Source organism: Pleurodeles waltl, chromosome 1_1 (genome assembly GCF_031143425.1).
Source record: "Pleurodeles waltl isolate 20211129_DDA chromosome 1_1, aPleWal1.hap1.20221129, whole genome shotgun sequence".
NCBI classification, from domain to species: domain Eukaryota; kingdom Metazoa; phylum Chordata; class Amphibia; order Caudata; family Salamandridae; genus Pleurodeles; species Pleurodeles waltl.
In genome coordinates this window covers 839472915-839487450 of record NC_090436.1, presented here as the reverse complement: position 1 = coordinate 839487450, position 14536 = coordinate 839472915, and the positions used below count along the sequence as shown (strand labels likewise).

Sequence of the window (14536 nt, the reverse complement as noted above, 5' to 3'; positions counted from 1 at the left end):
TGGTGTCTCAAATAGTCTGAGGAAAGGACTGTGGGTTTCAGAGAGCAAGGATGTTCACGGTTGCTAATTCAAAAGCAGTATCTGCACTGACTTTGGCAAGGTGGGTAAAAGAGGTAAAGACATTGGCAGGAGTTGATGTGAGTGAATTTGGGGAACATTCGGCAAGAGGAGAGATGGCAAGTAAAGCTTTTGTATCAGGTAGCAGCCTACATAGTATTATGAAGGCAGCTGCTTGGTCAGGTGAGTCAATGTTAAAATGTTTCTGCTTTCAACCTGTGGAAAATGCTGTAAAGAGGGTAATGGATGAGCCTTAAACATGCATAATATTGGCCCCCATGCCTTGCCATAAAATGCACATTTTCCACAGTTTTAATGGTAAGAAAATCATGATTTTATTAAAGTCACAGAGGCTAATATTGTCCCTCCGATTTTGTGCCCAACCTTTTGGATGTGTTTAATTTATATATTGTTGTTTGGTTTCCAGGACAGAAATGAGTGGAAATCATTGGAGAGGAGTCGTGCCGACGAGGGAAACGTGTGTGGATTATGTTGAATGAAGTTAATGTTTTTGGAGTTTTGGGACTTTGGTTGATTCACACCGAATAAAGAAGGAAGATGGCTGCATGTTCAAGGATATTCTGCATGTTCTAAAGAGTTGTAGAGTTTTAAGAATGTTCTATTCTAATTCTAAGGGCCTAATTACGAGTGTGGCAGTCCAAGGACTGCAAATCTGTGGTGGCAGTGGACCACTGCATTACTGGGGGTCCGACCACCAGGTTTTGACCCCTGTGGTCGGACTGCCAGGGGATCGATGCCGCCACAAGGGTCATGGATCCTGATTGGTTGGCCGTCGGAGCCGTGGTCAGCCATGGCTGCGTTGAGTTCAGTGCTGACGTGCTGACCATGAGTCCTCTTTCCACCAACCTTTTCATGATGAGATCCCCACCATGAAAAGGCTGGTGGAAAGCTAGTGCTGGGGGCCATAGAGGGGCCCCTGCATTGCCCATGCTCATAACATGGGCAGCGCAGGGCCCCCCTGCCAGCCCCCTCGGAATGAGCACTGTCCTCTGTGCGGACAGTGCGCATTCTGCGGGTGCTGTTGTGCCATGGCCTTGGCCTTGGCTCCCTTAAGGGAGCTGAGACTAATGCTTTGGCACTGTTTCCACTGGTCTGCATGGCAGAAATGTTGCAATCCGATGTTTTCACTGGTCAGCCTGCAATACAACATCGTAATACGACTTGGGAGGAGGCTGCCAGTATAGCACCCCAATTCCATCAAGATGGCGGTCAGATGTACAACACTTTTGGCATAAATCAGAATATGCATCTTTCAGACTACGTGTCAGAATGTTTGAATGAAAGTCTATGTGTCAGAATGTTTGAATGAAATAGAAGACGAAGATATTTGAGAACTCATTTAGAATGTGTCCTAATTTTTCTTTCAACAGCACTCACCATAATTTGTATGACAAAATGAAACCCCTCATTTTCTTGCTTTCTAAATTAAATGTTTTAAGTTTTACCAGTTTGATTCAATCAAAATGGCTTCAGGAGTGCCACAATTTTGTCATAAGTAAGAATGTAGAACTCTAGTTGTCCTTTAGAACACTCTGGAAGGCTGTAGTTTAAAACAAGGGAATTAACATTAACTGACTGGCTGCTCCTGTTGAAGTACAACAGGAAGATATTTGAGAACTCACTTAAAACCTGTCCTAATTTTTTTTTTTGACAGCACTAACCATAATTTCTATGACAAAACGTCCCCTTCATTTTGTTCCTTTCTAAATTAAATGTTTTGAGTTTTAACAGTTTGATTCAATCAAGATGGTTTCAGGTGTGCCGCACTTTTGTCATACGTAAGACTGTTAGCACTCTAGTAGTTCTTTAGAACACTCTGGGAGACAGCAGTGGACACAATGGAATTCACTGACAGATTGCTCCTGTTGAAAGTACATGTTTACTAAGAATGTCAGCCTTCATTCTCATATGACTGAGAAAGATAGTGTGAATTTACAGAAAATGTGCTCTTATTTTACTTCTGGAGCACCTTCCATAACCTGTATGGGAAAATCCTGAGAAAACTGTTTTCTCTCAAACATGATTCATGAAATCCCAGCAGAAGGCTTTTTCATAGGGTAGACTCACATTAGTAACAAATTATTTATATTGTAGCTAAAATCTGTTAGCACCTTTTATATATTCTCGTTTTTGTGTCCTTCTCAAAACCTGCCAGTAACTATAATGCATTTCAATGAGTGCTATCCTGCATACTGCTCCCAAGACGGCTTCCATAATTTTCTGGTTGAAGTGCTGGCAGCCAATCAGCTCTCACCACGAGATCTGTGCGTAGGCTCCGCCCAGATACAACAACTTGGATTTCCTTTAATATCTCGAAAACTACTGAATGGATTAACATGAAATAACAAAAAGCACACTTTCTGGACTAAAAGCTACCTTTCTGACAAATTTTGTGTAATTCCGTCCAGCGTGTCGGGCTGTAGTTATATTCAAAATCCCAATGGGAATTAAAATGGAAACACACTTTTTTGACCCCCTCCTCTTTTTCTTGGCCCCTCTTGATGGATCACCCTGAAATGTTCCATGTACAACAAGACTCATGGGCACACTTTCTTGGGAAAATTTCAAACAGAATCATCAAACGACACCAAAGATATAGCCAAGTCAAAAAACAGGTTTTCATTGAAAACGAGGTCCTGACTACAACTACCTACTGACAACCGCCAGTAGGTAATATATTTACTGATCAAGAGAGTGGTTATGTAGGAAGCACAAGCACTGAAAAGGACATACCCACAGTAGGGGAGGAGTTGCATTATTTGCTCTTAGACAGCACCTTCAATCTAAGACCACGGCCATCGATGGAGAATGCACCACATGGCAGAGCAAGATGAAAAGGAAAAAGAGGCGCAGAAGAGCCTCAACCAAAACAGAAGCCACCTCACAAAGTGAAACAGGCAGACAGATGACCAAATAAATATGATGGATGCACTAATTATAATCAATTTATCGGAAATTGAACTCTCTGAGCAAGACAAGCAGATTTTGAGGCATGGTCTGACATTCTGACATTTTAATTATCAGTCATCTGTTCAGCTTTTGGAGCACTGATGATGGACACTCAATGAAGTTGGTAATAATTTTCAACACATTTTTCCATCCGTTTAAAGTCCCAGCTGGTACATATTATGTTGCATTAAAATGCATTGAACTAAATGAATTTGAATGAAGTGCATTGCCTAAAATATTATTGTACTAAGCATTTTAATTTTTGTATCGCTCATTTCCATGTTAATGAATATAGTGAGGTTTTGCAGCCAATGAAGGAAGTAACTCCTCAATGTTTATGATTTTGTTCATATCACGTGGTTTATAATGTGACTCTTTTTTAAGCTGTGCAACACTGGCATTCTGTGGATTTGAAAAAGGCTGAGAGGTTCACCCGAAACACGTTATAACAGCCTTGTGTTAAATAAAGTTGGTGAATTGAAGCCCCCAAGTATCGGAGCCTGCTTTGGAGAGCGTGTGGCTGCTACGAATATATATATTTATTTATATATATATATATATATATATATATATATATATATATATATATATGAATATATATGTATATAGCGTTATAGTTACCTTAGGGCACACGTTATAATTCCTTAAAATAACTAAAACTATAACAGATGAATTTTTCTGGTTTTGTACATTTAAAAAGTGAGCCTAACTATAACGTCCCTGTACCCTTTGTTTTTTTAAGTGAATTTCTATGTTTTTTAATTCTATTTCCTAACTATAACATCCCTGTGACCTTTGATTTTTTTCAGTGAATTTCTATTGTTTTTTCAACATAAAGTGATTTTCATTACTGTACGTTAATCCAACCACCGCCGGGCATGGCCTTTGGTGCGCAGGCCATTGGCCAACCCTCTATAACCACCCAACCTTGCACCACACACGGCCTCCGACCGGGCGAGGTGTGGTTTGCTGCAGGGCTTGGTGTGCTCCATGTCCCTGTGGCCAACCACGATACCCACCCAATCCTGATAGAGAGGGAGAGAGAGCAAGAGAGAGAAAGAGAGAGAGAGAGAGTTTTTTTTATATTTGATAAATTATATACTTAGAATGAGATATTTCCAGACAAATTGAAATGAAAAACGTTTTTGTCAATTAAAAAGAGCAAGATCACCTTTCAATATGTAACTTAAATATTTATAGTTGAAAAGAGACTAAAGCTGGGAAAGACCACAAACTCACCTTGACTGGAACCCTTAACCTTCAGTGTGCATGTCTGAGACCGTAAGCACTAGACCTGAGTTGACTCCTTTCTGTACAGTGTTGAGACTTAGCTATGACATTTAACCAACAGATTTTGAGGGGGAAAGGACTTCAATATTCCATCACTAGGAAAGTTGAATGGTCATAATCAACAGACACACTTTCATGAGATACTATGATTTGAACGTTCAACCTACTGACAATCCAAGAGCTTTATCATTAGGCTGAAGTGACCCTTGTCCACCGTGCATTAAAAGGTAATTATAACATTTGTGCCAAATATCTTGCTAGTTTGACACTTTGAAGCCATTGCGTGGAGTGACCACTACAATAACAATCTCTCTCTCTCTTCCATCCCCAGAGACAGAGAGAGAGAAAGAGTGACAGGACCATGGGGGCTTTAAATAGCAGCTTCCTGCTTGTGGGAACAATTTCTTCATCTGTTTCCCTGCACACATATTAGAATGTAGGTAAACAGATGAAACCTTCTCTTTCTGTAAGTGAGAGCAGTTTGACAGCTCTCACTTTCAGAAAGTGGACTGTTTGCTCTGACTTGGTGGGAGCGGCCAGAGTGGACACCCAGAGACATAGCTGAAGCCGGCCCTGGGGGGGGCGGTGGTTCCCAGGGCCATTATTGGCACCACGAGGGGGGCTGTGCAGCACCCCTCCAACATAAAATAGTTCTGGGGAGGTGGTGGTCCCCCGGCTGGGGGTCCACAACAGACCCCTTCATTATTTTAGTTCAGCCCCAGGGGGTGTTGGTCCCCATGGCTGAGGGGGGTCTGCATGGCACCCCCGCATTCTATATGATTTCGGCCTTTGTGAGGTGGTGGTCCCTGGGGTCACGTGACCCCCAGCAATCATATTTGATTTCAGCCCCAGGAAAGTGGCAGTCCCCAGGGTGGGCTGTGCACCCTCCGCATTCATTATAATTAAAGCCCTAGGGAGGTGGTGGTCTCCTGGGCTGCAGGGAGCTGCGAGACCCCCTCCATTCATTATGATTTAAGCCCAGGAAGATGGTGGTCCCTGGGCCATCCAAATGCCCTATGGGGGGCCACAGGCACCCCTCCCTTTTATGTCAACATGCCCCCGGGATCTGGCACATCCAGGAGCTTCATAAAAGCAAGGGCAAGAGCCAGCGCTTGCTTTTTTGTTAAATTTTTGCTGTGAATTTGTGGTGTTGTTTCAAATTTGCGGCAAAATGTTTTTTGTCCTGGAAGGGCCCTGGCAGGCATACAAAACCATAACTCATGCCCTAAGCTACTTGTAACTCACACCCTTGCCATGCATTGCGTTTACCCCCACAAATTACGACACTATTGACATCTTTGATGACATCACTGATAATATCAAAATAATACTTACAGTACATTTTTTTACGAAAAAATGTGCATGGTGGGGGTGCAAGTTATAGTTGCTTTAGGACACAGGTTATAGTTACTTGAGATAACTCTAAATATAACAGGTGAATCTCTATGGTTTTGTTCCTTTACAATGTGAGCCTAACTATGCCATCCCTATAACCTTTGATTTTTTCTGTGAATGTCTATGTTTTTATTCTATTTCCTAACTATAATGTCCCTGTAACCTTTGCTTTCTTTCAGTGAATTTCAATGTTTTTTTTAACGTATATTTATTTGTATTACTATACATTAACTCAGGCACTGCTGTGCACTGCCTTTGGCCATGGCAGTGGTTGGCTGCAGGGCCTCGCCAGGGACCCTCTACCGTAACATAAAATGGCGGACAGAACTTTCTGTTCAGATTTTGGCCAGCCAATTACAGCGCTTTTATTTGCACATGCATTCGCAAAAATGTGCGAATTATTTGCTACCTTACGTATACCAAGTTGGATTCTCCTTAATTTCTCATAAACTACTAAACACATTTACACCAAATAACCAAACGCACACTCTGCATACCAAACCCTAGCTTGCTACCAAATTTGGTGTAATTCCGTTCAGTGGTTCGGGCTGTCTCCTTGTTCAAAGGTCTTATGGGATTTAATATGGGAAACACAACTTTTGTGACCGCCCTTTTTCATGACCCCTGCTTGATGGATCACCCCGAAACATTCTGTGAACAACAAAAATCACCAGGGCACTTTTTTTAAAGAAAATTTTGGGAACATTCATCAAACGGTGTCAAAGATATAGGCAAGTCAAAAACTGCTTTTTCTATGGAAACATGGTCCTAACTATAACTACAACCGACACTAGGTGAAATATATATATATATATATATATATATATATATATATATATATATATATATATATATATATATCTTTGCAGTTACCAGGGAAGCTCTTATTTTGTATATGTTAAGCAGGGTATGTTATGGCTCCCTCTTTCTGTGGAACTGCATACAAAATGCTCGCAGATAACACAGTTAGGGAATGCGAGCTGGCAGAGAATACTTAAAATAGGCCAACATCATAGAGTCAGAAAGATACAAACAGCAAAAAATAAGCGTGAGAGAGAAAGGTTAGGAAGAAAAAGGATGAAAAGAGATGGGTCAATAAAAGGAAAAGAAAGGCGTAGGAAGGGATGGAGCCAGGAAGGAAGAAAATGTGAAAGGAAAGAAAGAAACGATGTGAAATGTAGACTGGAAGGGTAAAACGGAGAGATAGATGGAAAGGTGAATCGAAGGACAGACGAATGGACAGATGGAGAAGAGAAAATGGATGGATCAGTCAAAGAACGGACGGGTTGATACAATGGATGGATGGTGGGATAAAAAAAGATAATTGGGTAGAGATGGATGGGTTAATGGAAAGGTGAACAAATGGACAGATCGATGGATAAATAGATGAACGTTTGAATGGATGGATAGATGGATGAAAGTGGAGGAAAGATGAATATAAAGGAGGGTTGGGTTTACTTGTTTTTCATGCTTGGTGTGATTAGAAGTATGTTTCAACTGACGAATATTTTTGATTTTGGCTACTCCCTTCTTGGTGAGGAAATATCTCTCCTCATCCACTGTTTACAAATAGTCAATCCATTTTGTTCCACTTTTTCTTTTCCTGGTCACAATTACCTGCAAGTCTAAACAACACTGACTCCTATAATGCATTCAAACGGAGACAACCAAAGTAGCAACATTGACCTTTTCGTTTAGTTCGGGGAGGGGCGGGTGGAAGGGCTTCGGCGATCTTGGAACATTGAAAATAAGCATATTGTAATTTGGATTTAAAATTAATCTTAGATTTTATACGCTTTAGCTTGGAAACTATTCGAAAGTGGATGCAATTAATAAAATAGACACCATTAAGTCGAATATGGAAGTTTATTGCAGGTTTCTCGGCAAATGATGCATTGTAGTTTACAAAGATGGAACACGTTTCATTGATTTTAATGAAGTGTTTTAGTTTGAATCTTTTTTTACTGTAACATAAAGAATTATAAGGAGCAGTAAGTGTCATAAAAGCTCCTAAAATGTTATTTGTTATGCCTTTTGTTCATGCATCTAGCTGCATACGCGTCTACGTCTTGTTTTTTAAACGATATATCAAAGGTACTACAGAAAGTCGACAAAGGTTCAAGGCATGCACCACAACACAAAAACAGATATGCATCGTCCCACTAACCTTCCAGAACGTAGGCACTTGCGTCAGTAAATCAAACCAGTAAGGAACTGCGATCTTGGTCATGTCATCAAATAAAGTACATCGAGCGTTTAAAGAAACAAGAAATGGCTGAAAGGAGACATTTTGGTACCTAACAAAACAGTTAAAAATGATAATTGTACACATTCTTCAACCGATGTGCTCAGTTTGTCAACGACTACGTATTGTCATGTACAGTTCAATACGTAATTTTCAGTTACTCCGTATACTATTCTAGAAAACAATTTTTGGGAATAATAACATAATTATGAAGTTCAACATACAATGTCAACTGTAGTGGACCTGGAAAATAGACGAACGAAGAAGGGAGAATCAGTTTAAGGGCTGCATGTGACATAACACATTCAAGCGTGAAATTCGGTGTAAAAAGTATTAGTACCATAGATTGCAGGTGGATTAAGCATGTGTCAATAAATGGGACGTATCCATTCAAATTGAGGAGATATGGTATGTAGATGAGAAGAATCACTGAGCCTCACACCCGGTCTTCTTGCATGAAATTAAATATTTAGTGTTTGTTTGAAACAGAAAAAGTGTAATACACTCAATATTTTCAGAAAAAGGAAGACAAGGCAATACTGGAGAAGTTTGCAGCAGAAAGAAGAGCAACAGTCATAGTCCAGTCATCAGTACTACCAACATCAAGTGACGGCTCGAGAATTGTTGAGGTATGTCACTCGATAACAGTGGGTAAAAAGACAGTTTCAGTTTTCTCTGTTGAATATTCTCTCCTCTGCCCCTCTTAATATTGCCCAATTGCTTTCCTTCCTCACTGTGAGCTGCTATTTGCTTCTTCACTTTTCTCTGCTCACTTCACTATCGCCCGCAACTCCCCTCCATCTGCACCCATCTCCATTTTATATTCCTCTTCACTCCCCCTTGATTCTCTTTCTCATATTTTTACACTGTCACGTACACTTAATTTGTCCATTCACCTAATGTTTTCTGTCTCTCCTCACTGTCCGCTGCCCCCCTCTTGGCACGTAAGTTGTATTCTCTCCGTGGTCCAAGACTTTATACTGTATTGTTGGTCTTGTGAGCTTAGTCCAGGTCCTCCAACAACCAGCCACTTAGGGAATGTATTTTCTGCCATTCTCTGTCATTACCTCGTTTACTCTAGCAATAAGAGTCTCTGCCTTTCCTGAAGTCTAGTCAGGGAGTGAGCAGACCCCAAGGGACAGAAGGTGGGATTGGCCTCTCTATCTGGTACTTGTTAACTATGGAGTCATGGCAGTCACCTTCACTAATCCCTTTCATGTGAACTTTGACATTTCTTTCTGCACATGAGATTTCCACTCGTCCTACCTTCCCTTTGCTCTCTCCTTCCAACCGCCTTTATATCCTGCTCATCTCTTTGTATTTCCATTCTCCTCACATTCTCTTTTACCATCAGTGCCTTCTTCCTCTGATCTGTTTTCTCCTTTGATTACCCCTTATTTTCTACTTTCTGGCCCCATTGCCACTGCTGTCTCCCTGCTCAAACATAATTTCTGTCTCATATCCTCTGTTTGCTCCGTTCACTCTTCATTCTATGCTTCCTAGTTCTCCTTTTACTCCTCACTCCTCTTAACCCTTCCCTCCTATCTATCCCATATTCCTGTTTTTTCTCCACAAATAGCATTCACATTTTTACCTACCAGCTCTCTCTTCCATTGTTTTCTCTTCCTCTTCCTTGCCCCTCTTCTGTCCTTCTCCATCTTATCTTCTATCTTCCCCTCTCCTGCCAGTTCACTCACTCTTCCCTTTACCCTCTCCTCTTTATTTTTTCCTCGCTCACTTGCACTCTACTCTTTTCTCCAAAATAAAGATTTCAGTAAGGGACATATGCAACTAGCAGGCACTGACAAATACACCAAAAGCGAAACGTAATCTGGGTAATTGGAATAGGGCTAGATTTAACCCAAAGTGTAATGCCTCACCTGTCAATATTACCCTCATACAGTAGATAACTTTCTGTCCAATAAGGAGAAAAGACACACACGCAACAAACACAAAACACACACAACCACTCACACCCTAACCATAACAACAGACATACTAATAAAAATTGCACAAATCACACTTGCGCTGCTTTAAGGAGCCATGAAGTCATATTGCCAACTGGAAGAGAAAAAGAAAAACAGTTGTAGGCTATCAAAACAATTAATCTGGATTATGTTTCAAGGGTGGTTCATAAGGTATTGAATACCGGTGGCTATATTGTATAAATATTTTATTTGATGCCCTGTTGAAGCACATGCGAGACGTGGTTTTAAATCAATCAGATTGAATAATATATTAATCTTAATATTAAAGAAAACCACCAAATGGACAATATATTTGACACGACTGAATCTGTCCCAACCTGTATAAGAGCTCATATGGTAAATATGTGGCAAGTCGGCCAGTTTCTGCCAGTCTCTTGCATTTCCGTATTATAGAAGAAGCCAGTAAAACTCTTATTTATTATGTGATGTGCAGCCTACAAGCAGACACTCGTGCAGTGTTGAAATGCTGCTGATTTACAAGTGTGAGGTGTTCTACATCCAACATCAAGGTACACACAAGACCTAGACTAAGACTAAGACTAAGACTAAATAAGAATACGATTGCAGTGCACAGACAACAAAGGAATTGGAGTGAGATCAATGTCTCTGCCAACCTCACCCTAATCAACACACTTTGTTCAGATCATAGTTTCCTCATCAACATAGCCGAAGGCAACTTGTACAAAGCTACCATGGATGAAACGGTTAATAGAATTAAACCTCCTTTTAAGGATGTCATGTCTTGCATCAATACATTCACATACCCTCTTTTCCCTCAATCAGCTGTAAAGTGCTGTCACTCATCTGTCTCTCAAAAGTGATGCTTTTCATTTGAAAATGATTGTGAAAGCAGTCTCTACCCAGCTCTAGGATCTGATCCACAAGAATAATCTTCTTCGGGGTTACTAATCCAGTTTCAGGCCCTGCTTCAACACAGAGGTGATTACTCTTCAGCAACGAGAACAACCATTGCCTCCTGGTACCTCTTGACCACGCTGTAATCTTTAACGCACCCATGAAGTACTGATTCACATCCTTGAAACACGTATAGGGGTTCTCTAACGCAGCCCTCCAATGGTTCATCTCCTATCTTGACAATCACCACCTGCTTGCCCAGATGGGAAACTCAAGATTCCAGAAATTCAGCACCCCACGTGGGGTTCCCCAACGATCCATTCGCTTCCTTATCCATTTCAACATCAAAACATGTCAATTTCACTCTTACGTATCCCCATATTTGGTCTATTAATGATAATTAGAACATTGGAATGCTGGCAGCTCCATTGAAGACAATGGAGTGCTGCGGGCTTTTACTGGCCGGTAAAAGCCCGCAGCGCTAACATTCCAATGTTCACTTTGTTCACAGCAACAGCTGTGAACAAAGCCTCACGGAGCCCGAGGATTTTAATCCCCTCGGGCTCCGTGAACATTTTTTTTTTTAATAGAACATTCTGCCCTGAGTGGCAGAATGTTCTAATAGCCTTAGAACCCGGCGTAGCGGGCTCTACCGGCTATTAAAGTCCCTCTCCCTTGTTAAATGCCCTCGCCTTCGGCTCGGGCATTTAACGCGGAAAGCGGGCCTTTAATAGCCGTAGAGCCCGCTACGGCGGGTTCTAAGGCTATATTAATTACTCCAAAACTGCTTTAAGGTTCTTCAGAACTGAATGTCAAGCTCCTACCTAATTCTCAACACTACTAACACAGGCCTCTTCTTGTTCATCAACAGCACCACACAACCATATATGTAAGTTTAACTACCCAACATGAACTTAGATAGCTCTATCTTTAAGCTGACACCCAGAGCAAAATCACACCCACTGAAACACAGCAAAGACCCTTCCTTTCTTAGAACGTATGGGTAAAATACCAAGATAGTGTGGTCCTTGGTCTTCCTATCGAAAAAAGTGAAACCCTTGCTTCTAGATTCATAAGCTAGATCGCATTACAAATAATAAAGTGGTTACCCACCAGAGATAGTGCATCATTGTATTAACTGTGATTATAATTGTTTGAAATTACATTTTTAAATTGTTTTATCACCAAAGTCATGAAAGTGAACAATAACGGCACATACACTGTTTGAGATGTCTGCACAAAAGAACTTCAGCCAACATCTAAATCGGATTCAATACCGAAAGGTAGCACCTCCGTAAATCATTTACATAGGGACAGATTTCCATGCTAGAATAATGTACGCTGTATTAGAACATTGGAATGCTGGCAGCTCCATTGAAGACAATGGAGTGCTGCGGGCTTTTACTGGCCGGTAAAAGCCCGCAGCACCAACATTCCAATGTTCGCTTTGTTCACAGCAATAGCTGTGAACAAAGCCTCATGGAGCCCGAGGGGATTTTAATCCCCTCGGGCTCCGTGATTTTTTTTTTTTTAATAGAACATTTTGCCCTGAGTGGCAGAATGTTCTAATAGCCTTAGAACCCGCCGTAGCGGGCTCTACCGGCTATTAAAGTCCCTCTCCCTTGTTAAATACCCTCGCCTTTGGCTCGGGCATTTAACGCGGGCCTCGTCTTCGGCTCGGGCATTTAACGCGGGAGCGGGCCTTTAATAGCCAGTAGAGCCCGCTACGGCGGGTTCTAAGGCTATAGTAATTACCAACTTCACGGTTACAACCCATTTTTTAAACAAATCCCGTTAGGCCAAAATACATAAAACCGGATTGCACATAACCAGTACAAATAAAAGGTCCCAGTCGTTCAAATAAGTATCTTTGGGGACCACATTTGTTTGTTTCTCACACTAAGGGTGCTGTATATTTTTAAGGATGTTAATTTTCCACTGTTCTCAATAAAGCGAACAACTCAAGGGATTTTTCAACACATTATTCCTATTTTCCTAAATATTCCAAAAGCCCCTACATGAAAATGTTATTAGCCTTTCTGTGTACTCATAGTTGTTTGGTCATTATCCCTCCAAACATTTTGCTAGAGTTAGATCACCAATGAGCCAGTAGATGCCCTTTCTCAGTGCTTAATGTGGAAAATAATAAGTGCTGGGGCCAAAAGTATATTTGTGAAGTGCACTGTTGGCGCTACTGAAAGTCAATATTGATCCCACATCATGGCTGTTTTATCCACCTCTCCACATGCCCTGCTTCTTTATCTCAGTTCTTTTTCTTCCCATCTTTCTCCCTTTCACATTGTTTTCCTTTATTTCACTTCCTCATTCTTTCTGCCTTTTTCCCCTTATTCTCTTTTGCTCCGGGTCAATGTCTAATGATAAAAAATAAGTTCTGGTGGCCAAAAACGAGTGGTGTGATGGGTTCCATCTGCGATCACTAGCTCAAATTAAGCATTGTCTTTTCTAAACTAAGGGCCATATTTATACTTTTTTTGCATCGCATTTCCGTCATTTTGTGATGCAAAAGCGGTGCAAACTTACGAAATATAATTGTATTAAGTAAGTTTGCACCGCTTTTGTGTCAAAAAATGATTCAAATGCGGCGCAAAAAAGTATTAATATGGGCCTAAATCTACATTGGAGACACGCCAATATGCCACAGACACTTAAACCAAACTTGCATCTGATTAGAAATTGTGGGATGGCCTGCCTTAAATAAAACTATGTCTACCTGTAGCCGTTTCAATTGTATTCAGATTGTCATAAAAACTTACTAATGAAGGAGGAGATGCATAGAGCACAATTGATGACATCTTTACAATAAATGCTTTGAAAATAGACAATTTAGAGAGTCAGCTATAGTGATTACTAAAATTCCATATGTGATATCTAAATTAAAATGGTGTTTCAGATGACACCCAGCTTAAAAAAAGTGTGTGCCGCCTCAATATGTGCTTTTCATGCTTCAAACAAAATTGCACCTACATAAGCCAAACTTTATAATTTTAATTTTCTTCAAAGTCACCAGTAAGTTTTTATCATTAGTATAATTTGTATTATCGGCACAGCTGGCATGAACAGATCTTCAGCATACTGTGAAACAGAAATCTGCAGGTTACCTTTTTAGGGGTAAAGGACTAGAAGTGCACACGTTACGTGGGAGCTCATCAAGATATCAAGTAAATAAGGTTGGGCACAAGGGCTCAGCCTTGTTTTAAACTGTTCTTTGCTTCAAATTTAGCAGTAAATTGCTTATACTTGCCCATACAATCCTAACCTATGTATAAGAAAGCCAAACGTGCAATGTTTTTAAATGCTCACTATACATCCAGCGTAAACCATGACAATTTGTGACTAAGGCCCATGTTTATACTCTGTTTGCGCCAGATTTGCATCATTCTTTTTTTACGTAAATTTGGCGCAAACTCAACTCCATGTTTATACTTTGGAGCTAGAACCGTCCAGCGCCAAAGATATGGAGTTTGAGTCATTTTTTGTATGTGAAAACCTACCTTGCGTTAATGACATGCAAGGTAGGCGTTCCCGTGCAAAAAATGTCTCTAAGGCATGTGCGCCTTATTTATCCTCCCGCGTCATTTTGACGCACAGGAGGAGGCGGGCCTTAAAAAATGGCGCCCAGATGGATTTGCGCAGTTTTTTAATGCCTAGGTCAGGGCAGGTGTTAAGGGGCCTGTGGGCTAATTTCCATGGACTCCGATCATGGAAGCAGTCCACA

General features: G+C 40.8%; 1 protein-coding gene across 1 annotated transcript in view; it reads left to right on the top strand.

Moving 5' to 3' along the window:
- The window catches only part of LOC138302051 (myosin-6-like), a 530412-nt gene that overhangs the window by 501554 nt on the left and 14322 nt on the right, over positions 1 to 14536 (top strand). The window contains exon 12 of the mRNA XM_069242473.1: positions 8476 to 8586. Coding sequence (XP_069098574.1) covers positions 8476 to 8586 — 111 coding nt within the window. The remainder of the gene's footprint in view (positions 1 to 8475; positions 8587 to 14536) is intronic.